Raw genomic sequence first — 24,673 nt, 5'->3', positions numbered from 1 at the left:
GGGAAGGCAGGGAAGGGCTGGACAGGCAGAAAGAGGGCGAAGAAGGAGAGGAGGGCCAGACCCGAGAGCAAGCAGAGGCGGGACGAGGCGAAGCCGCGAGCAGGTCAACACGGAGGAGCACGGACAGAGCCACGCACGGGAAGACTGCGGGCTCGTTAGGACAGGTCTCACCAACACCTCTTCCCACGGGGTCCCCAGGGAGCCCCGTCCCTGCACCCTGCCATCTGGAAAGCGCTCCCCACAAGCCCTCGAACACGGTGGATCACGTGTAGGCTCGAGCAACCACCGAGGAGAAAAGGGTCGAGATCCAAACGCGTGCGGCCTGGAGGGAGGACAAGCTGACCTCTTCGTGGACGCGGGAAATCCGCTCTCGGGGAGTTTCCCCACCTTCTGCGAGACCTGAGACCTCGGCGATTTTACACCTCGGTGTTCCGCTCACACCCTTCCACCACCACCTCCCACTTCCTCTCAACGCACACACGTCCCCGCGCCCTTGGACGGCATCTGGCCCCAGCGCAGTGACTGCTTTTTCAACCCCGTCTGTCTGTGATGATTTCTTGCTCCTTGGAACTTGCAACTGTATTTGCCTCTGTCATCGTGGGCCCGTGAGGTCTCTCTCGATGGTTCTATTGTTGAATTCTTATCTGCTGATTTTGCTCCCAGAAAAAAAAAATGCTACTTTATATAATTCGTAGTATTGGAATTTTTTTTTTTTTTTTTGTCTTTTTGCTATTTCTTTGGGCCGCTCCTGCGGCATATGGAGGTTCCCAGGCTAGGGGTCAAATCAGAGCTGTAGCCACCGGCCTACACCAGAGCCACAGCAACGCAGGATCCAAGCCACACCTGCAACCTACACCACAGCTCACGGCAACACCGGATCCTTAACCCACTGAGCAAGGGCAGGGACCGAACCCACAACGTCATGGTTCCTAGTCGGATTCGTTAACCACTGCGCCACGACGGGAACTCTGAAAGTTTTTTTTAAAACATACTATACATATTGTTACTGATATGTTAGTGACTATAAAGCCTCAAGAAAAAAAATAACAGCTCTAGAAAATTTAGCCACTGGTTTTCCTTTTGCACTGAAGCCTGAAAAATGAAAATACACGTCAATGGACCGGGATCTCCAGGACAAAATAAGTCGGGCATGGTTCAACGTCTCGCGAGAATCCGGCTGGCTCCCAGTTTAACATTAACTCTGCTTCGAAGCCAACCAGGTTGAGAGGGAGAAAGATCTAGTCTAGCACCTCTGGAGACGACTGGGGAGTCCTTGATTGGTGCTAACACTTCAAAGAGACTGCTGGAAACAGAACCCTAACTCATCACAAGTCTGCTCCAGCTATAACATCAGTTATCAGCCTTTAGCTACGGTACCAAGAACCCATCAGATTATACCGTTAAGGTGAGGAGGCAGAAACCTCTGCATGTCGGTCACATGTTTGATCGGTAAAGGGAAGATGAATTATCACTCCACAAATAAAGTCTTCAAAAATAAACAAAAGGTCTTAAAACAAGAATCCCATGAGAAAAAAAAAAATTTAAAACCCTTTCATAGCATTTGAGGGGAGAACACCTCCAAAGGGACTTCACAAAGGGGCTGCTGGCTTAGCAACAACGGTCTATTTGCTGAGTCCTTCCGGTGTGCTCCCGACACGCTCCCAGCTCCATGAAGGTCCTGCTACTACCCGCAGCTCCTAGGTGAGGAAGCAGCTCAGAGCTCAACAGCTTGTCTGAGGACACTGCACTTCCAAGCGCCGCCTTTAAGAACCAAACTCAATGAACTCAAAAGCTTGTTGTTAATCACCACCCGATACTATCTGACTCATCTTCCTGCCCACACCTGATTGGATGACCTCCGCCTTCCCCACAACTAAAAGGAGCCGACTTCCCACCAGGTTCGAACTCAGGCAGGAAGAACCCTGGGAGAAAAACAAGACGCCTGGCGGGTGCCCGCTGTCTACACACCTTTCACCAGGCCTCGGCTCACAGACCAGGTCAGGGGAACTCGGAATCTTCTAGATCCTAAGCACAACCACGTACGTGACAGGGACGGAGTAGGAGAGTTACACGGGAGGTTGTGGGGGTCCCAGTGGGGACCATGAATGGAGGGGGGGCCTGGGGAGCTTTGGGAGATCACTGTGGGTTGGTGACCGCTCAGGGGGGTTGCCTGAGGACGAGCGGAGGCATGAGATGTGCCTCAGGTCATGTGTGTGTGTGTGTGGGGGGGGGGGATGGGATAAGGCCTGCATCCAGGTTCAGATCAAGGGCAGGAGGTTAAGGTCAGCCCTTCTGCCCATCTGAATAAGCACCAGGACAGTCCCAGTCTGCCCTCACAGGGTCAGATGCTCTTCCTCGGCGGGAGGAAGAGGCGGTCTTCTCCCACCCCCACTCCCTTGGATTCTAAAACTGCACCCCCTGATCCTGGGGGCAGAGGCTCCTCGCCTGCCCACTTGGGCCTGCGTCTCTCACGAGCGTCCTATCTTAATAAATCTATGTCTTGCCCATCACTCTGTCTCTTGCTTACTTCCTTCTTCGCCAAGGCATCAAGAACCAGCACTTCAGTAAGTCCAGACGCCACGGTGAGTGCCTCTAATTTAAAAACCACGGGCTCAGGTCCCAGGCTGGCTTCCAGTCCCAAGGGCTGTCGTTTCACAAGGATCCCCTGCTCTGGGGTCTGGCGCGAACCGCCCGACACTCTTCATCCGCCGCCTTCACGACGCGCCTCCCCCCGACCGTGGAGCTCTTCGGGCAGCACCCACCACCGAGCTCAGAAGGGAGGAACAGGACAGGCACCTGACGCTCTCTCAGCTCGGCAGGGCCCTGCCTGCTTGTCCTAACCTTTTCCCCTTTTCTTTAGGTAAAAATGCCCCAGGACAGGGCACAGACATTGGTCAACAAATTACCCAAAATAAAGAGACAAGGGCACCACGTGTCCGGATGCAGAGAGGTCACTCAGACCCACACGAGGTGCGCGCTTCCATCAGCTGGGATCCTCAGCGGCACCCCTCCCCGCCAGCAGCCCCACTGCTGGGCTGAGAGAACCCCCTTCCTGTCCCAGGTCCCTAACTCGAGGGGCACCGTGTGGTCGTGCAGCCTCCTGTGGTTGGATGTCTTCTGCTAAGTCCAGAGAAGGCGACCTCCAAGTTTTCAACCTAGAACAAAGGCCAGAACGCGCCGCAAGTCAACAAAATATTACCTTGCAATTCTTTTTTTTTGGGGGGGGGGGTAACAGCTGCTCGGCAGCGCATGAAGTTCCCAGGCCAGGGTATGAAGATGAGACAACGCTGGATCCTTTAACCCACTGCACCCGGCCAGGGATTGAACCTGCACCTCGGCAGCGACGACCGGAGCCGCCAGCATCAGGCTCTCTCAGTCCCATGCACCGCGACAGGAAGTCGTCTTGCAGTTTTCTTCACTAGGGAAACCAGGCTTGACTCAAGAGAGCACAGCGGCCAAGCCGACACGACAACGTTTCCTGTCACGGACCTCAAGCAGCAGAGAGGGAGGCAAGGTTCGTCACCATGAACCCACTTTGAATTAGGTAGACCAGCGGGCCGGGTTGTTTCCTGAATATGAAGGTGAAAACGACCTGGCCTGGAAACCATAAAAATACCTCAGAGGTGCAGCAAATTCAAAGAGACTGCTGAAATGCACATCTCAGAAAAAAGGGGCTCAGGCTTTCGCAGGACGATTTCATAAAGTGAAGGACAAAGAGCTTCACTAAATGAAAAGTCCCCAAATCCAATGAGGCTAGAGGTTGCACACAAACGGCCTCAGTTCTCCCGAGTTAGAGCCGGTTTAAAGCTGTCGTTCTAGGAAGCACTGAAATCCACCGTGAATAGCACCTATTGCGCTATAACACGCGTAAATCGTTTTTATTTGCGTAAGAAGGGCGCCAATGACCTCGCACCACAATATGTAATTAAGAAGTAATTGCAGTATCTCGGTTAGCCTTAACAAGATAAATGCTGGATTACTGCAAGCAGAAAAGTTGTGATTTTAACCAGTCGCATTTCACTGCTGAGTATAAAGAAAGTCTACCTGGGTCCTTTCCATGATAAGGACAGAGCAAGCTGACTAGTAATTATATTCCATGATAAAAACAAAAGTCACTGTTCAATTTCTAAGGCACCAGAAAGAGTTTGGAATGAAAGAGCTTCACAGAGACAGAACCAAAGATTCAAACTACTGGTCAGAGGGCAACTAACTCAGAAATGTCTGGGATCATGTTTCTCTCAATGAAGCAAAAGCAGGCTTCATTCCTTTGGGAACTAGTTGAGCGCATATTACGCACTAAGGACGGCTGGGCAGGAGGTGAGGCTGGGCGCTGGGACAGGGAGAGATGCGGCGAGAAAGGTTTAAGCGGTGAGGATTTAGAGCAATCACAGGCACTGAGACATGCGGGAAGGTGACCTGGGACCGCTGGAAGACGTGAGGGCCACTTGTAGCTCCACACCAAACATCTGTGGAGTTCCCAACAGTAGGCATTCAATGGTTGTTGAAATGACAAGGGATGCTGGGCTGTGAGCCCTGGGCTCTGGCCGTAGCTCTGTCACAACTGGACGGCCTTGCCAAGGCCCGTATCCTCCGGAGGGGTCTTAAAAGTGTTCTTTTCGTTGATGAAACAAAAAGACTTCAGAGTGTGCCTCCGACAGGACATCTCTCCTTTTGTAACACAGTCAGTCATACGATTCATACGTACAGCTCACACCACTCCATCCTGTTTACAAGGAAGGTGTGAAAAGTACAGGACAGCAGGTCCCTGGCTGGGTACGGTACCAGTACTGGTTTTAAATATATGCTCAGAAAAGATCAGTTTTGCATGTCTTATCCTAGGGGAAGTAAACAGAATGGCAAAGGACAAATAGGGGCCACGTTTTGTTTTGTTAACCCTTATAATGTATAGTCTAGTATCCAGATAAACAGTCTTTAACAGGAGTCCCTGGATAGGCTTTTGGGGAGGGTTCATAAACACCCTGAAATTATAGGCACTGGTTTCCTACCTGAATGCATGCACAAACTTGGTTTGCATTTTCAAGTATAGCAATAAATCTCTCTCTGAAAAAAGAAAAAAAAAAAAGGGTTAAGAACCGCTGCTCTAAGAATGTTCCTCTTCCGGGAGTTCCCTGGTCGCTTAGCAGTTAAGGACTCCACATTGTCACTGCTGTGACTCTGGTCTCTGGTCCCATCCCTGGCTGGGAACTTCCGAATGCAGCAGGTGCTCCCCCAAAAAGGGAATGTTCTTTTTCTAAAGCAACTTTTCTAATGTAATCATGGGTCTAATTCCCATTGTGTCTAGTAACCACTATGCAAGGAGTTAAAACTGAATTGCTTTGTACAGCTTAACCCACTACTGTACCGTTTGAAATACTACACCGTGGTATTTGGTATTTGAGATGCTGAACAGCTCAAACAAAATCGCATCGATACAACTCCGGAACCGTACACACGAATTAGTCCCACAATTTAAAAAAGCGTTTGCAGAAGTTCCCGTTTAGGCTTAGAGGAAACAAATCTGACTAGCAGCCAGGAGGACACAGGTTCAGTCCTGGCCTTGCTCAGTAGGTTAAGGATCCGGCGTTGCCGTGAGCTGCGGTGTAGGTCGCAGATGCGGCTCTAACCCCGCTTTGCTGTGGCTGTGGGGTGGGTCAGCAACTGCAGCTCCGAATCCCCCCCCAGCCTGGGAACCTCCCTATGGCGCAGGTGCGGCCCTAAAAATTTTTTTTTTAATTTTTAAAAATAAAAACGCGTTTGCAGATTTCGTCTTCATTGACCCCAATTAGGTGTCACTTCGCCTCTATGACACCCACCGCGGAAAACAAGCACAAGTTGGCGGTAGAACGGCGACGAACGGGGTCACATTCTTCTCGCCCACGCCCGTCCCTCCCGGCTCTGCGATCCCAGGCCTTCCGAGCATCCGCAGCGGGCACGTTGCCGGCCACCGGGCAAGGCCACCCGGGGAGCTCTCGCAGACGGACGGCGGCGCCGAGCTCCCGTCGTGCCTCTACCGGCGTCCACTCACGCCTTCGGGAGTCATGGCCTGTCTCTTGTCAGCCTTCCATCACGAGCCCCGGCCACGATGCCTGCCTGACCCCATTCTCCCGGGCGCCTTGCAGATGTCAGCCGCGCCCAGCCACGGCAGCAACCCGCGCCCAACGCCTCAAACGCCGGCGACGGGCGACACGTGACCAACGCCCGCAAAGCCCGGCCGCCGCTGCCGGCTTCCCGCGAGGCCGGCGCATGGGGTGTGCGCATGCGCGCGCACATGCGTGAGCCGGACACGTTTCCTCGGTCGACGGTTTCGAAGCAGCTGGGCGCATGCGCCGCGTGACGCCCTCTGCCCGCTGGGGGGAGGTGCGGCGAAGCAAGGCTCCGGCGCGCGTGCGCAGTAGCTCGACGCGGGCGTTTCTTTCCTTCTTTTTTCCGAATTGGTTTTGAGGGGTAGATTCGAGTTACAAAATGGCGGCCTGCGGTGTGTTGGGCGCTGTTCCCTCAGCGGCCTCTGACTGAACGGACGGCTGTCCCCATCCCTGCCGAACACAGAGGGGTGAGGCCCCCGAGGGACATGGTGTTGGAGACTCAGGGCGTGCGGACCACCGAATCCTTCGAGGCTCTCCGCGCACCGGAAGCGACCGCGCGCCGCCTCAGAGCCGAACGCCGCGGCAGCGCCCTCGCACCTGATCGCCGCTGCGCGGCCGGGCCTCGCGGCGCCCACAACCCGGCGAGGGCTGCGGCGGCCGCCGGGGAGGTGAGAGACGGGCGGGCGGCGCGGAAGGGGAGGGGAGGCGGCCGGGCGCAGAGGCCGGGGTCTGGGAGGAGGAACCCGGGCTCGGGGTGCGGGACTCGGGCCTGGGAGGGGGAGCCGGGTGCGGGGTCCCGGCTGGGGGAGGGGCGCGGGGGTGGGACCCGGGGTGGGGGCGGGGCAGGGTGTCGGCAGCGACGCGATCGGGGGTGTTTGTCCGGCCGGGCTCGGAGCTGATCCGTCGGCGCTGCGGTGACCGACGTGCGTTAAGGCCCGCCCGGGAGCGGGGCCCCCGTGGCCCCGGCGGGGACAGGCGGCGGCGCGGGCAGGGGCGGCCCGGGCCAAGCCTTCTCGGTCTGTTTCCTAGCGATTCCCCTCGGTGCTCGTCCCGCTCCCCTCGCCCCCTGCACTTCCTCCTGGGCCTGGCCTCACTGTGGTCGCTGCGCTCCCAGGCCGTGGATCCCCCCTTTGCCCTGTCCAGTGGAGAAGCGGTGTGAGAGATTTCCTTTTCCCTAGCGTTTCAGCCCCCGGGGTCCACCCTTGTTCCTCTGGGCATCACACCATCAAGTGCGGTCAAGTCTTCGGGCAAAGCGGTGTGGGTTGAAGTTAACCCCAAGGATGGGGTAGCATCGGGGTAAGCAGAGGTCGCGAAGCGAACCGTGTCAGGCACAAATAAAGGTGTGCCCAGTTACCAAAAGTTTGGATTCCCGATCGCAGGGTCTACTTCATACCTGGTAATCATTTCATAACTTGATAACATTTTTAACTAGAAGCCGAGAAATTTAAGACCTTAAGAATAATAGCATTTAAGACTCTTTAGGTGCCAGGCCTTCCCTGTTTTTAAGTACAGGGAATTTCCCCCCCCCCAGGCATCAAAAGAAAATTTATTGTATGAAGACTCATGCTTTGAAATAAAATATGGATTTGACGAAGTATTTTTTAAAGCCTGACTCATAATTCAAGTTAATCTTGTTTTTCTGTATTTACAGTGATGATTGGGAGGAAAAGATTATTTTATAATCTTTGCTGTTAACAGAACTCGTTCCTTTAATAATATGTATCGAGTCCTTCCTCTGTTCCAGGCATTGTTCTAAACTATGCTTTTTTTTACCTTATTCAGTTTTCATACCACCTCCCTGTTCTACAGATGAAGAAACCGAGGCGCAGAAATTAAGTGCCCTGCCCAAGGTTTCCAGCAACAAAATGGCAAAACTAGATGCTAGCATCTTGTAGTAGTTTCTGGAATATGTAGTGCTGAGATCTCTGATCCTACAATAGCTAGAACACTTGCCTATGTGTGGGCGTGGGGCATTCCCAGTATATGTGAGTGAGAGGCAGATACCTGCCCTCTGGTTAGTCACCTGAGAGACCATGGAAGCAGCTATTGAACTTAGGTTGTTTATGCCAGTTAGCTTTTCACTTGTGGGTATGAGTTAGAAGTTAAAACCTTTCTCTTACTGCATTTTTGCACTTTCAGATCCATCTCTTTTTGTCAGTTAATCTTAGTAACTGCTAAGTAGTTAATAGCAAAAAATGACTGTTTCAACTTCTCTGCTCTGCTGCCCTCTAGTGGCGTTAGTTACTGAATAGGAAAATGGCCAAAAAGGCTCCACAGAGAGAGAGAGCTGGCCTCTGAACAGTTCAAGTTTAGTAAGGATTTATGTGTAAGGATACCTTGTTTGTTTTTTGGATGACACAGATTAATAGCAAAACTTGACCAGGTGTTGGGGATGAAGGCATTAAAAAAAGAGCATTTGCAGGTAATGACTGAAAATTATTATATTTATTCTCATTTATGTCTTAGAATCTGAGACTTTAAGACCCATTTGCTCTGTTACCAGAAAAAAAAAAAAAAAACACTTATAAAAGAAAAATTGAGAGGTTAGTAGGAGACTTTTAAAAGCTGAAAAGGCTTATGTAATTACCCTACAGGGGATCAGATTTTGGAGGACTTTAGAATGCCAGCATCTGGATTTTATTTTGTAGACACTGAAGTGCAGTGGGTAATGTGTAAGTTTGTATCTAATGACCAGGAGGTTCTAGAAACTTCTTCAGGTGGGTTGTGTTGATTGAGGGGAGATAACAGTGGGAAAGGTAGAAGGAATGTAGGCTGATTTTCAGGAACACTAGCTAGTGTCCCAAAGTAATTGATAAATTTTTGGGCAAAAAATGGGATTTTTTTCATACATTTAGCTAGTGAGTCAGGGAAGAATCCAAAACAACACTCTCCATTTATTGTTTTGTTTTTAATAGTGAAGGATATGATCTTAGGATTAGGGGGGATAATCGTAATTATTTTGTTGTTGTTGTTGTCTTTTATCATTTCAGGGCCTTACCCGTGGCATATGGAGGTTCCCAGGCTAGGGGTCCAATCGGAGCTGCAGCCACCGGCCTACGCCAGAACCACAGCAATGCAGGATCCTAGCCACATCTGCCTCCTACACCACAGCTCACGGCAATGCCTGATCCTTAACCCACTGAGCAAGGGCAGGAACCGAACCCGAAACCTCATGGTTCCTAGTCGGACTCGTTAACCACTGAGCCACGACGGGAACTCCAGGCACAAGCACCCACTTTGAATAGGTGCTTGTATCCACTGCAGAGGTAACAGAACACTGACACTCGTTCTGAACAACACTAAAGCAACTCCATTTGAAATAAAATTAAAATGAAATGCTGATTAATTTTTCTTGGCCATGCCCACGGCATGCAGAAGTCCTGGGGTTGAACCTGTGCTACAACAGTAGTGTAGGGGTCAAATCTAGCTGTAGCTGCTGGCCTACACCACAGCAGTGTCAGATCCAAGCCTCGTCTTTGACCTACACCACCACTCATGGCAACACCGGATCCCTGACCCTGAGCGAGAGACCGGGGATGGAACCCACGTCCTCATGGATACTTGTCGGATTCCTTTCCACTGTGCCACAATGGGAACTCTTTATTCAGATTCTTAACTAAGGTTGAACTTTACTGGATCATCCTTAAGAGAATGTTAAATATTAAAAATAACATGCCTATGGCAAGACCATATATAAGTATAATTTGCATAGAGTAAATTTTATTTAAATATTTGTTGATCAGATTTCCGATCAGATTTTTGGTTGCACATGTGGCATGTGGAAGTTCCTGGGCCAGGGATCGACCCAGGCCACAGCAGTGAGAAGGCCGGATCCTTAATCTGCTGAGCCACCAGGGAATTTCTGATTTAAAAAACCAGAGTTCCACTGGATCCTAAGGATCCAGTGTTGTCACTGCTGTGATTTGGGCTACTGCTGTAGCACAGGTTCAACCCTGGAATTTCTGCATGCAGTGGGCATGGCCACAAAATCAATCCGTGTTTCATTTTAATTTCATTTCCAATAGCTTTGCTTTATTGTTCAGAACGAGTGCCAGCGTTCCTCAGGAGACTTAATCATCTCCTCGTGTAATCCTTTGTTGGATTTGTGATGTTGGGAGCCTCACAGTACTATAAAGTTCTAATTAAAGCAGTGCCTGCTGGTATCAGCAATGTTTTTATCTCATTTCAAGCTACAGCGAATTTTGATTAAGAGTTATACACTGGTCTGGAAAGTAAGCTTTTTTTTTTTTTTTTTTTTTTTTTTTGCTTTTTAGGGCCACAGGTGTGGCATATAGAAGTCCCCAGGCTAGGGGTCGAATCGGAGCTACAGCTGCCAATCCGAGCCACATCTGTGATGTACACCACAGCTCACAGTAATGCCTGATCCTTGACCCACTGAGCAAGGCCAGGGATCAAACCCACATCCTCATGGATACTTGTCAGATTGGCTTCCACTGCTCCACAGCGGGAACTCCTGGTCTGGAAAGTAAACTTATGACTTGTAATTTTTTTACTTTTAGGTTCGAAAAAATGGCCAAAAGAATTGCCGAGAAGGAATTGACAGACAGAAATTGGGATCAAGAAGATGAAGCAGAGGAGGTAAAAAGTAGTTTCCCTAAGAATATTTTCCTGCTGCCCCAATTTCAGTTCATTTTGGGATTCTTCATGAAGAGTCTGTGGTAAAATTAATTAAATGGCCTTTTTAAGAACACCCTGAACTGGAAACAGTATGGTTTCTTAAGATCTCTACTAAGTGTAGAAATTCATTACATTCGGGTGTGCTTTTCCCCTAGCACCTATTCCCGAAATAGTCTCCTCCTGTGTAGAAGCATCTTGCTCCTGAATTTCATAGACTTGCAGCGTTCCAAGCCCATGGCTTTAGTCCAGACGGAAAGGTGAGTAAACGATCTGGCCATAAACTGAGCTCAGTGTCAGTGCTCAGACTTGAAAAGTGGTGCCTCCTCACCTTCCCGGCTTGCCAAACTCACAAGGTTAGATTTTGGAAGGTTGAGGTCGCCTCCCTTACCCTAATGCCGCTTGGAGGCCTGTCTTATTTCCTATTGTAGCTCTGAACCCCCATCCCCACCCCCCCAGCCACCCCCCGAGGACAGTTGCATTGGTGGGACTCGAATTTAGATTGGCCTGGTTTCTTTCCTAATAAAATGAAGTGACCCTCCCTGAGGAAATCTTTTAATTTTTCTCTTCTAAAGGTTAGAACACAGCTGCATTTCTAGTGCCTTGTCAGCACTGTGATACGCCCAGTCCAGTTCAGTAATGAACTCTGTAACCAAGTTAGCCTTTCAAGTTAATAGAAGTACGCCAGGTATGGAAAATGTATTTTAAAGTCTGCGAAAGTGTTTGCAAGCTTCCTTTAGGACGAATATCTGTACCATTACAGATATATGTACTAATATGTTTTGGGAAACAAAAGTCACAAATACGGGCTTTTAAAAGATGGGGCGTTTAACAGTTCTGACTGACCTGGTACTTTTTAACTTAAGTCTTTGGTAACTAAGTTATTTCCAGGTTTTAGGCAGTGTTACATTCTGGGCCTTGTAAGATTTAGACTACCATATAATGATTTGTTTTGACATTAAAATATTTCAGGAATGAAAGCGCTTCCGTTTGGATAGATTCTAGTGAACGTGGAAGGAGATTACATTTAATTTGGATCAGCTGAGGTCAAATGGCCCTTATGTGGGTATAGAGATCTAAGTTTAACATTATCTGGAATAAGTACAGATGAAAACTCTTTACAGTGGGTATTTTATACCAGGCTCCAGGGTAAAGGAAGGATTGAAGTAAAGTCAAAGATTTTCAGCATTTTTCTGATTGTGGACTTGGTACTTTTAATATACTGTAGAAGAGCAATAGTTTTCCAACAGGTTACCTGAAGTCCCACATCCCTTGGTGGTCTTTTGGCTGATGGGCAAATAGGCAAGACTCCTCTTTAAAATAACATATATTATGGACATGAAGCTTTTAAAAACCATGGTTAAAAAGCAAAGATCTAGTAAGGTACTAGATTTGGGCATCTGGGTAACGTCTTTGAACACATTTAAAATATTGACGAGGAGTTCCTGTTGCGGCTCAGTGATAACAAACCCGACCAGCATCCACAAGGACGTGGCCTGGCCATATCCCTTGCCTCGCTCAGTGAGTTAAGGATCCGGTGTTGCCGTGAGCTGTGGTGTAGGTCTCAGCCGCAGCTTGGATCTGGCGTGGCTGTGGCGTAGGCCGGCAGCTGCAGTTCCCATTCAACTCCTAGCCTGGGAACTTCCATATCCTGTGGGTGCAGCCCTAAAAAGACCAAAAAAAATTTTTTTAATTAAAAAATAAAATATTTGAAGAATTGGTCATGAATAATTTTGTACCAAGGTTTTGATGGTTTCAGTCTTAGAGCTTTGGTGTAATGCACTCTTCTCTCTGATTTGGGAATCACAGCCTGGATTTGTAGTTTCTGGAAGATTTCGGATTTGCCTAACTAGCATTAGGATTCAGAAGATAGAAAATAGGTGTAAACTTGAGTTTATTCTGCCCTCTCCATGATTTGTGTTACTAGTATTAACAGTACTTAATTTATCATTTGGCTGTGGCATATAGCAGCTTAATGTGGGACCTCAGTTCCCAGACCAGGGATTGAACCCCAGGCCGCAGGATTGAGTGCACCAAGTCCTAACCACTAGACCATAGGGAGCTCCCAGTATTAACCGTACTTTAAAAACAAAATATCAGATGAGTTTGTCTGGTCTAGGTTTTTTTTTGTTCAGCATTTTATCTCCCTTGTGGCCTTACCTTACTGCTATTTAATTTGTGCACTTATGCAGGTGGGAACATTCTCAGTGGCCAGTGAGGAGGTCTTGAAGAATAGAGCCATAAAGAAAGCAAAACGTAGAAATGTTGGATTTGAAGTGAGTGTTTTCTTAGTCAAACACTAATTTGATTTCTGAGTTACAGAGTATTTCCACTTGTGGGAGCAGTCCGATCAATGAATGCTTTTTATTTTTTATTTTTTTTTAATTGTAAGTCTTTTATGTAATCTGTTAAGAACACTGTTTTTGAAAATACTTATAGTTTTTCGTTGTTAAGTTGATGATTATAAGATACTGAATGTATAGTTCCCTGTGTTTTTTCCTCTTAATTTATCCATTTATTCCCCCTTTACCTTTAGTAACTGTAAGTTTATTGTATATGCCTGTGAGTCTTTCTGTTTTATAAATAAGTTCATTTGTTTTCTTTTTTTCTTTTTTCTTTTTTCTTTTTTTTTTTTTTGTTGTTTAGGGCCACACCTGCGCATACGGAGGTTCCCAGGTTAGGGGTCCAGTTGGAGCCGCAGCTGCCGGCCTACACCACAGCTGCAGAGATACCAGATCTGAGCCACATGTGCGACCTACACTATAGCTCATGGAAATCCCAGATCCCTGACCCACTGTGCCAGGGAGCGAAGCCACATCCTCATGGATACTAGTTGGATTTGTTTCTGCTGAGCCACAATGGGAACTCCACATTTATATCATTTTTTTATATTCCACGTGTAAGTGATATCATATAATTTGTCTTCCTCTGGCTTACTTAGTGTGGTAATCTCTAGGTCCGTCCACGTTGCTGCAGATGGCGTTATTTCATTCTTTTGGGGCTGAGTAATGTTGCGTTGTGTGTGTATATATACATACATACACCCTGCGTTTTCTTTATCCATTTCTCTATTAACATTTAGGTTGTTTCCACGTCTTGGCTGTTGTAAATAGTGCCACTATTACATTGGGATGCATGTATCTTCCAAATTACGGTTTTGTCTGGGTGTATGCCAAGGAGTAGGATTGCTGGGTCATATGGTAACTCTTATTTTTAGTTTTTTAAGGAACTTCCATACTGTTATGCATAATGGCTGCATCAATTTACATTCCCACCAGCAGTGTAGGAGGGTTCCCTTTTCTCCACACCCTTTCCAGCATTTGTGTTTGGAGACTCTTTAATGATGGCTGTTCTGACCAGTGTGAGGTGTTATCTCATTGTAGGTTTCATTTGCGGTTCTCTAACTAGTGGTGTTGAGCATTTTTTTCATGTGCCTCTTGGCCATCTGTATATCTTCTTTGGAGAAATAACTATTTAGATAGATCGTCTACCCATTTTTTGATTGGGTTGTTAAATGCTTTTAAAAACTTCTAGTCTGCTTGTGAAAATCCTTGGCAAATAGAAAAAAGTAATAAATATGAGATCTGAATTAAAGAGAGCTTATTCAATTGCAGAAATAAGAATAGAAGTAGGCAGGAGTTTCCATTGTGGCTCAGCAGTAAGAACCCAACTAGTATCTATGAGGATGTGGGTTCAATCCCTGGCCTTGCTCAGTGGGTTAAGGATCTAGCGTTGCCATGAGCTGTGGTGTAGGTCACAGGTGCAGCTCAGATCCCACGTTGCTGTTGCTGTGGTTGTGGTATAGCTTATCAGCTATAGCCCTAAAAAGCAAAGCAAGCCAAAAAAAAAAAAAGATTTAGACAAATTAGAGTTGAGTGACAGTGCGAAGAGGAAAAATGAGTATAGCGGTACAAAAGCAGGGCAAGTGAGTGTCAGAAAGGAGTATGACAGGGAAACGTGAGATACTCTGAGGCCTGCTGCTCCTGCAGTCAAGGTGTGGGTAGGACCATACCTTTAAGGATGGTGGGAACATTTCCCATTGTTGGTTTCCTTCTAGTGTAATGTAGTTAAGTTTAGTATAGTTTAGTTTAGTGCAGTTTAGTATAGTAAAGTGTTTTCTTCTGTTCCAGAGGATAAAACGTGACTTAGAACCCGAGAACTGAAATCACGTGGTCAGCATTCAGCAGTCACTGCACATGTAACAACTCTAACGAGGTCCTCAGCCCTCAGATACATTCACCCGCACACCTCTCCTCAGGAGAAGTTAGTTGAACATCCTGGATGGTGCCTTTGGAATAAACGTACTGAGCTGCGCATTCTGTGGTGGCTCTGGTCAGATTTTCTTTTTTTAATTATTTTTATTTTTTCTATTACAGTTTGTAGTTTTTCTTTTCTTTTCTTTTTTTTCCCCAGAGCTGCAGCTACCGGCCTACACCACAGCCACAGCAACACCAGATCCGAGCTGTGACTGTGACCTATACCACAGTTCACAGCAACACGAGATCCTTAAACCACTGAGCAAGGCCAGGGATTGAACCTGCATCCCCATGGATATTAGTCAGAACCACTACCTCTGAGCCACAACGGGAAGACCCATGTGGCTTTTTTATTTTTTTAGTTTTCTTTTGAGGATCATACTGAGCAAGGCCAGGGATTGAATCCACATCCTCATGGATACCAGTTGGATTTGTTTCCACCGAGCCACCATGAGAACTCCTCATGTGGCGTTTTTAAATTGTGCAAGATACGAGTTCCCTGGTGGCCTATCAGTTAAGGACTCAGCATTGTCACTGCTGTGGCTCGGGTTTTATCTCTAGCCTGAGAACTGCCTGCCACATGCGTGGCCGAAAAATAGTGACAAAAATAATAAAACTAAAAAATAAAAGGCTCTGAAGAGCCACTTGCAGCTTTACAGTTTGTCCATGAATTGTTCTTATAAAATGATAACCATCAGTTTGGTTTATTTCGAATCACCAAAAATAAAATTTAGAGCATCAGAACCTGAACTATATATTACGTGTTAAACTTCATAGAAGATTTGCATTCTTTGCCTGATTTTATTGCTATGTGTGTGTCAGTGAAATTCTGTAGATGTGATTGAAACTTCTCGTGTTTTTCGAAAACTGTAGTAATATCAGGCCATCTGGCCCGTTAAAATGAAGAGGTTCCAGCTGAAGTATTTTTGTGGGATCATTGTTATAATTCATTTATGTGAGAACTTAAAGTTTCTGCACCTTCTTGGATGTTCTGAAGCCTGTATTCCCTGATATATTTTCGAGGACATTTCCTAGAGCCTCCTTGGATCTTTGATTTGAGAGGCAGATCACCTCCTTGTGGTGTAACCATTACTTTGAAAAAAAGATCTTACAGAAACCGCAGTGACTTCAGCAAAGCACCTTAAACTGAGGAGCTTTTCTCTGCGGTTCCCAGGGGCAGAGAGCGTTCTAAGGAATGCCAGACGCTTCCATAGCGTCTTGGGTTAGACATGGAAGGGAGCTAGCAGCAGCAGGACATTCCGTCTGCTAGAAAGACCTTGTAAAGAGAGCAGTGAAAACACCCTAGGGATAAAGTGTTGCCTCTGGGTTTCTCAGCTAACAGAAAATCTAGAATTGGGACTCAGACTCCCAAGCTTCTGTGTCCTGAAAGCACGTCGAAGGCTACAGAAGTGCTGAGGAAATTATAAGTGGCGGTAAAATACTATCCGCTAACCTGACTCGATGTTTCTTCAACTTCCTTGGGCAAATAAATGGTCTTTGAGTAGTATATGAAAAATCTTTCATTTGGGCTTTAGTTGTGTTGATAACATGTTTTAGTTACAGTTCTGTGGCTGTGTGATGAACCCATGAATTTATTGAGTTCGTCTTTTTACTCATATCCTAATTATATATTTTTTTAATTATTTCACTGAAAATTACAACTGTCCTTATTTCAGGAAGGCAGCTTGGGGACTGCAGAGCTGTCGTGAATAAAATCTACCCAAGTGCTATTTCTGCTTGTGCTAGAAGTTTCCTTTTTTTTTTTTCTTTCTGTCTTTTTGTCTTAGGACCGCACTCATGGCATATGGAGGTTCCCAGGCCAGGTGTCCAGTCGGAGCTGTAGCCACTGGCCTACATACACCACAGCCACAGCAACGCGGGATCTGAGCCACATCTACGACCTACACCACAAGCTCACGGCAATGCCAGATCCTTAATCCACTGATTGAGGCCAGGGATTGAACCTGCGTTCTCGGGGATGCTAGTATTGTTGGTTAACCACTGAGCCACCATGGGAACTCCTGGCAGTTTCCTTTAGTGTTGGTTGCACAAGGATTCTAGGTACTGTTTAGCCAAGACAACGCTGTCATTCACTTGCTTATTTGATGATAAAAAGTAGAGTTATCTAATGTATGCACTTTCTTTATATTTCAGTCTGATAGTGGAGGGGCCTTTAAAGGTTTTAAAGGTTTGGTTGTACCTTCTGGAGGAGGCGGGTTTTCTGGATTTGGTAACGGTGCTGGAGGGAAGCCCTTGGAAGGCCTGTCAAACGGAAGCAGCGTGACTGCCGCCCCTCCCTTCTCCAGCTCGAGGGCGGCCACCGAGGCCAAGACCACCTTCGGTGAGTAGGCTTGTCCCTTCAGGCCCATCTGGGTAAAGATAACGTATGAAACATAACTTGGCAAAGATGTTTTTCCTGTACTTGGTCTGGGTCCTGGGGCCGTGTAAGCAAAAACAAGGTGATAATGAAAGGGGTGGAAATGAGGGGGCTGTTGACTGTTTATTGAGCGAGTTGGGCACAGGCCAAAACAGACCTGGGTTCTGTGTTCAGCTCCGCCAGTTACCAGCTTTGTGACCTTTATGAAGTCCCTTAACTTCTGAGCCTTGAGCTCTGTAATGAGAATGACCCTCAGAATTGAGCCAAGGGTCACAGGAGAAAAGGAAGCTCTTAGTGGACTCTCTGTAAAGGTGCCCCTTCCTGGCCCCTCATTCATTACATGTGTACCAAGAGCTTCCTGGGCGTCACACACCTGCTGTCCCCAGTCTAGACTGACTTTGCCCAGGACGTATTGATTGCCTGATCCTGTTTTGGGGGAGTTGGTCAAGAACTTTTGGGATTAGCAGCAGAGAATAGGATCATGAGTTAAAATCTTTGGTTCTTGAAAAGGACCCTGACTCATTGGATTATACTTAGCTAGTTATTCCTTTTTTTTTTTTTTTTTGTCTTTTGCCTTTTCTAGGGCCACTCCCACGGCATATGGAGGTTCCCAGGCTAGGGGTCTAATCGGGGCTGTAGCCGCTGTCCTACACCAGAGCCACAGCAACGCAGGATCCCAGCCGCGTCTGCAACCTACACCACAGCTCACGGCAACGCCGGATCCTTAACTCACTGAGCAAGGCCAGGGACCGAACCCCCAACCTCGTGGTTCCTAGTCAGATTCGTTAACTACTGCGCTACGACGGGAACTCCTTAGCTAGTTATTTTAAGAGTGTCTACTTTTTCATTTAAATTAGGCAGAGGAATTCCTGTCGTGGCTCAGTGGTTAACGAATCCAACTACGAACCATGAGGTTGCAGGTTCGGTCCCTGGCTTTGCTCAGTGGGTTAAGGATCCGGCATTGCCGTGAGCTGTGGTGTAGGTTGCAGACGCGGCTCGGATCCCGCGTTGCTGTGGCTCTGCCATAGGCCGGTGGCTACAGCTCCAATTCAACCCCTAGCCTGGGAACCTCCATATGCCGCGGGAGCGGCCCAAGAAATGGCAAAAAGACCAAAAAAAAAAAAAAATTAGGCAGAATGTTTAGTGTCATTAAGGTAAGCATGTTGTGTTCGGAATTTGACTGGTTTAATATATGTTCATCCCTACAACCTTGGAGATTAAATTTTATGCTCACACTTTGACAGTTTTAGGGGAAATGGGCATCCTTTTGAAGGAAAAGATATTTTAAAATTAGAGAGGTTTAATGTAAGCATGAGTTATATATATATGTATATAAAATGTTTTGTTTGGTTTTTGTAATAACTAGTTCCTAAATATTACATGTGCACAAGCTTCTTGAACTGTCACAAAAATAGGATACAATATAAAAGCAGAAAATATGAAGACAGTGGTATGAAAATACGGATGACTTAATCAAATCATCTTCTGAATAAATTCTTAAAATTTCACTTTCCTGTAGGCTCTGTTGCTGTGAATGGCCCTGCTTCCTCGGTTGATAAAAAGATTTCAAATCCTAAAACTAATGGTGACAGCCAGCAGCCCTCTGCCTCCGGCCTTGCCTCCAGCACAGCCTGCCCTGGGAATGCCTATCACAAGCAGTTGGCAGCCTTAAACTGCTCTGTTCGGGACTGGATCGTGAAGCACGTGAATACAAACCCGCTCTGCGATCTGACCCCCATCTTTAAAGACTATGAGAAATACTTAGCAAGCATCGAGCAGCAACATGGGAACAGTGGTAGCAGTCATTCTGAAAGTGAAAAAAACAAAATAGCAGTTGAAACACAATCTCCTTCTCTCTTTGGTTCAAAATTACAGCAAGAGTCAACATTTTTGTTTCATGGCAGCACAACTGAAGCTGCATCAGAGAAGAAGATGGAGCCTCTGTCTGAAAAGAACAAGGAGCCATCACTAGGAGCAGCAAGTGCCTCATTTAATTTTGGCAAGAAAATCGATAGCTCTGTGTTGGGCTCCTTAAACTCTGGCCCATTAACTGGCTTTTCATTTTCTTCTGGAAACTCCAGTTTGTTTGGCAAAGATACTACCCCGAGTAAACCAGTTTCTTCACCATTTTCCGCTAAAACACTGGAGACCCGAGCAGAAGGTGGCGGGAACGAATGCAGAGGTAAACCAAAGGTCCCCCTGAGGGGCTGGTGTGGGTTCGTGTAGATTCTATGTCCCATGGGAATGAGGTGGATCTGGGTTCGTGTTGTGACTCTGTCGTTTCCTGGACGTGTGTATGATTCTGGACAGAGCTGATTAGCTTCTGAGTCTGTTTCCTTATTTGTAAAATGGGGTAGGATTACTATGGGGGGGTGAAAGCCAAAAAAATTATTTAAAAACATCTGGCACCCTGACTTTGAGGAGTATCAAACACACAGCATTCCACTTTTAAAAAAGTGAATTAGCGGGTTTTTTTAAATTGTATTTTATTGAAAAAAATTCATCATGGACCTTCAACTGTGATTTAGAAGATCTGACTGAAGATAATTCACTTAGCAAAATAGTACTCTCCTATAAATAAGGAAAGCAGACTTTTCAGAGCTGTGGGGGAGAAACTGACGCTGTGTTCCCAAGGTGTGTCTGGATTGCTGCCCCCTTTCTAGAGGTTTCCATCGTGTGCCGTGTTAGTGCCCCAGACTGGGCCTTAATCCTAGCCCCTCCACCACCCCCTCTGTGAGTCTTAGCTCGCAGGGTGGGCTTGTCACAGTCCCTCCCCACCACGTGGTGGCTGTGAACAAATAGTGTCTGTGAAGATGCTTTTGAGCAGTTGAAGGTACCTCAGTGTGTGAGCGAATCCCTCCTTGGGGAGGCAGGCGGCACAGGCACTGCTGCGTGTCCCCTTTTCCTGCCTTCAACGTTTCCCCCAGCCGGGAACCTCCAGGGCGAGGCTTAGGATGCAGATCTCTCTCTTTCTCCTCTGCCCCGGTGAAGACAGGGAGTGCGCCGCGCAGGGCTGCGGAGTTTGAACGGAGTCTCTTCCCGCAGCAGGATGGCCCTCGGTGAAGCACTTCCTCCTTACCTCGTGGTCCTCGCAATGGAAAGACTTAGAGAGCTTGTTAAAATAACAGATGCTGGGGTCCACGCTGGAGGCCCTGACTCCCTACTGGGGCGGGGGCGGTGGCCTTAACATCTAAGTCTGGTGGCCCCAGTTGTTGGAGCAGCAGAACTGTTTTCTTGGAGTCGCTCGTTAGTGAGTTTTGTGTAGTTACTTTCTCTAAGGGGGTGTCCCCTGTGGGTGGGGCCCTGGACTGAGGGAAAGTGCTCGTGGGCTCAGTCTGGGAGGCTGCCTGTGGCCCCTGATTGTCCAGAGGGGTGGCGGCTCCGACAACGCTTAAATTACTTACACCAGACTTGAGCCCGAGTTCTCTGCCAACTTGCCTTATAAAATACTTATTTTCTCCATCTTCTCTGGCCTCTCGTCCTCATGGTTATTCCTTGGTGCGGTGTAGAGGTGGTCTCAGGGACATTTGGGGATGAAAGCGCTGGAAGCCTCTCTGAGGTTTTTATTTTCCAGTGGGTTGTCTGAGCATATGTGAGTGGTGACTGATTGTAAGTTTGCCTGTACACTGAATGTGAGCACGGACACCTCTTTTTCATGCTAAGGCTTTCTACCAAAATCCAGTGAGGGCCTCCCCTGCCACCGTTAGATTGAGCTTTCAGTTTCTGCATCAGCTGACGTGGGCTGTTTGGGCCAAGGTTGGGGATGGAGTAGGTACAAACTCCTTTTTTCACGCTTTCAGGCTCTTGATTTGAATCTTACTGAGCTAGTGTTGTTTTTTAAAAGGCGGAGATGAAGAGGAGAATGACGAGCCACCCAAAGTAGTGGTTACTGAAGTAAAAGAAGAAGATGCTTTTTACTCCAAGAAGTAAGTAATGAGATATGGGAATCCACCTGAGTGTAACTTTATAGAGACATGGAAAGCAGCTTCCAGAAGGCTGCAGAGCTGACCGAGCACCCTGTCCCCGGTCAGGCTGTGCCTGCTCTTTATACCAGTACAGGAAGTCTTGGCCTCTATTTAAAACTAATCCAGCTCCCCAATTTCCTTTTCAGCGTATTCTTCTCTTTTTTTTTCTTTTGTTTTGCTTTTTGTCTTTTTCTTTTAGGGCCACACCTGCAGCATATGGAGGTTCCCAGGCTAGAGATCCAATCGGAGCTATAGCTGCCCGCCTACACCACAGCCTCGGCAATGCCAGATCCGAGCCGCTTCTGCGACCTACGCCACAGCTCATGGCAGCACTGGATCCTTAACCCACGAAGCAGGAATCAAACCCGCGTCTTCATGGATGCTGGTGGGTTCGTTAACTGCTGAGCCACGACAGGAACACCTCTATTCTTTTCTGTTAATTTAGCTCTTTTCTGCTTTCAAAATGCTTCAGGGACTATCATTTCTTTGCTCCTCCTGCCCCACCTCATCCTTCTCTCTCTTTTTCTCCTTCCTTCTCTCCCCTTCTCCCTCCCCTACAAAGACATCCCCTTGTCACTGGCTTCAGGTTTGGTTTCACTTCTGCTTTGAAATTAGGAGGCACCTCTGGTTCCTTCCTGGAGACACACGGTTGGCCCGGGTGAATCTTCTCACAGGCAAAACATAAGGCAGGGCAGCAGTTCCTTCCCATTAAGGATGTATAAATTCTCCTTCCCCCAGTGATGAAAGCTGAGGGTTTTTTGTTTGTTTGTTTTTTGTTTGCTTATTTAATGAGAGCTCCTGCTTCCAGAAGAAAGCCAAAGAGCCATTTTTAAATTCTCTCTCAATGAAATGAAATCAGTGCTTTTTTTTTTCTTTTTCTTTTTTTCTTTTTTTTGGCTGCCCCGTGGCATATGAAATTCCTGGGCCAGGGATCAAATCCAAGAATCCGAGCCAGAGTTGTGACCTACACCACTTCTAATACAAAAATCAGAGACTTAAGAGTCTGCAGTTCTTGTAGAGTAAATCAGCAAAACCTGTGGGATTCTTAAGTGGGGCTGTCTTTGAGAACTTTTCATAGACTAACAATTCATTTGTTTGTTTAAAAGTTTAATTACACATGATGCCGTAAAGGAATGACTCTGACTTAAGTTTTTTCTGATCAGAAAAAATACGAGCAGGCAGTGGTTTTGCTTTATTGATAACCTTAAGAGATGTGTGACTGGAGGCCGAGGAGATAATTTGATTACATTATCTGCAGGCCTTGCCTAAGTGTGTTTTCCAGACTCATTTCAATGTCTTGGGAGATCAGAGTCTTGCAGAGAATTCAAAAATAAGAAACAGCAAGGGGAGGGGCAGCATGGAGTGGCCTGTATTCCTTCCTGTTCTCTAAAGGCCAGGTCAGCTCTCTCAAACTCAGGGCCAAAGGAGCACATCAGGGAGGCGGGTGCCTGGCCACGATTTCCACTGACTTTTAAGAAAAGGTGGTTTCAGAAAGCGTCATTAAAGAGTCGTTCAGGGCCCACTGTGCAATAATTTAAAAAACATGGAGGGACTCTAGACTGTCTGACCAGAGTCTCTCCTCTGGCTTGTGCCCAGACCGGATCTGGGTCAGAAGGAGGGTCTCCAGAGCGTCCCCGCCGTCGTTGAGTACCAGGCTCCCACGAGTGTGAGCGGGCCCTTTGGAAACGGACTGTCGTGGTTTGTCACCGTGTCTGACCATACCCGTTATTTTTCTTCATAGGTGTAAACTATTTTACAAGAAAGACAATGAATTTAAAGAGAAAGGTGTGGGTACTCTGCATTTAAAACACACAGCCAATCAGAAGACACAACTTTTAGTGCGCGCAGAAACCAATTTAGGTGGGTACTTTTTTTTCCCAGGTGGCACAAATAAGCGTAATCACATACTGTGTGAAAGCCTTTCCTAGTCATTGAGATTTTCAGGAATATTAATGTGTTTTTTGGAACAAAATGGAGATTGTTCGGGACAAATTCATCCTGTACCTGCTGAGCATTTATAGGTTTAGTTGAGTACCAGGTCATTACCGGGTACTCTGTGTGTGAGAAAACCGAGATGTATTAAAAACCGTTGCCAAGAAGTAAGCAAAGTGGTTTCCATTTTCCTTTGTGTTAGGACTGTGACTAAGAAGCTGTAGGTAAATTGGATCATTTAGTAACCATTCAGGGAGGGTTAACCTTGAAAAAGAATGAAAAGAATCATTGTTGTGTAGCAAATAATCATTAACTTGTTCCCCTCCGCTCTTACCCCACCGTCCAGCTTTACCCACTGGGAGGAGGGGGTCGCCCCTCAGCTGGGGCCTCAGCAATGGCGCTACCCCGACTGGGTCCCAGAAAGAAACTTCTTGGGACACTGTCACAGTAATGCCACGCTCACCCCGTGAACTCTGCTGGCCTCTGTGGCAGAGACCACAGAGTGGTGACCACTCCGTGTTCAAGTGACATGGTGAAGATGCCATGTTGGGCCAGCGGGTTGTTCCTTGGGGGCCGGGGGGCCCAGTGTGTTCTCGGGTGCGGGGGGGGGGGGGGTGGCAAAAGGCAGATGCTCCTCACCGCGGCTGAGTCCACGTCCTGCCGGACGCCTCATGGTCCTCTTGGGGACACTGTGCTGGTGTCTGTCAGGGAGCCATGCCACTCCCATGGCTCCTCATTTTAGGTCCATCAAGTGTGAGCTGCATCCGAATCCGAATTCAAGCCGCAGTTTCACGGAGCTGTGTGTGTGTGGCGGGTAGAGTCTGATGGCCTTTCTCCTGTGTTTAACCGCAGGCAACATCCTGCTCAACGTTCTGATTCCGCCCAACATGCCGTGTAGCCGCACGGGGAAGAACAACGTGCTGGTCCTGCTCATTCCGAACCCACCCGTCGATGCCACAAACGCCTCCGTCCCGGTCACCATGTTAATTCGGGTGAAAACCAGCGAGGACGCAGATGAGTTGCACAAAATTTTACTGGAGAAGAAGGATGCCTGAGCACGCTTCCCCTGAGGAGCTGTTGCCAAGTTGCTGCTTCCCCACTGCCCTTTAAACTTAGTTTTCTTCTCTTCTTTGACATTCTAGAACTTAGAGATAACTTAAAACTTTTGTGAGGAAGATAAATATGGCCAATAAAACCTTTAATATTACCTGTCAAGAAACTGTATTCTCCCTTCTTAAAAGCTGTCTATCTAATGTGTAAAATATATTTGAAAGAAATTTTTTGGAAGGTTTTTAATGTTCATTGATTAAACTAATCACCAGTGATTTGTTAATAATGAACTGCAATCAGGGTATCGAGTAGATTTCCCAAAGGCCTTTCCGGTCCAGGGGCTGGGGCTTGCTGCCGCCCCGTGTCCAGAAGGGA

The 24,673-nt window shown here is 47.3% G+C and overlaps 1 protein-coding gene and 1 long non-coding RNA gene across 4 annotated transcripts; one reads left to right on the top strand and one right to left on the bottom strand.

The window, feature by feature from the left end:
* Positions 1–951: 951 nt before the first annotated feature.
* On the bottom strand, positions 952–6,240 carry LOC125130552 (uncharacterized). Its single transcript, XR_007135735.1, has 3 exons — positions 5,814–6,240; positions 5,007–5,061; positions 952–3,155 (listed from the first exon to the last, which is right to left on the bottom strand). It is a non-coding gene; the product is annotated as an uncharacterized LOC125130552 (long non-coding RNA).
* Positions 6,241–6,399: 159 nt separating this feature from the next.
* NUP50 (nucleoporin 50) lies at positions 6,400–24,467 on the top strand. 3 transcript variants are annotated; one of them, XM_047786003.1, is made up of 8 exons: positions 6,404–6,751; positions 10,604–10,682; positions 12,911–12,994; positions 17,129–17,315; positions 18,871–19,533; positions 21,196–21,277; positions 23,058–23,176; positions 24,101–24,467. In XM_047786003.1, the coding sequence occupies exons 2-8, from the start codon at positions 10,614–10,616 to the stop codon at positions 24,301–24,303; spliced, it is 1,407 nt and encodes a 468-aa protein (XP_047641959.1). In that variant the 5' UTR covers positions 6,404–6,751; positions 10,604–10,613; the 3' UTR covers positions 24,304–24,467. The 3 variants fall into 3 exon arrangements, with proteins under 3 accessions (XP_047641961.1, XP_047641960.1, XP_047641959.1); XM_047786005.1 differs by lacking the exon at positions 23,058–23,176 and having other exon boundaries at positions 6,400–6,751; positions 24,101–24,282; XM_047786004.1 differs by lacking the exon at positions 12,911–12,994 and having other exon boundaries at positions 6,403–6,751.
* The last annotated feature ends 206 nt before the right edge of the window (positions 24,468–24,673 follow it).

The sequence above is a fragment of the Phacochoerus africanus genome, chromosome 7 (assembly GCF_016906955.1).
Source record: "Phacochoerus africanus isolate WHEZ1 chromosome 7, ROS_Pafr_v1, whole genome shotgun sequence".
Classification (NCBI taxonomy): Eukaryota; Metazoa; Chordata; class Mammalia; order Artiodactyla; family Suidae; genus Phacochoerus; species Phacochoerus africanus.
Note: the sequence above shows the minus strand (reverse complement) of the source record. Positions and strands in the feature narration are given on the sequence as shown.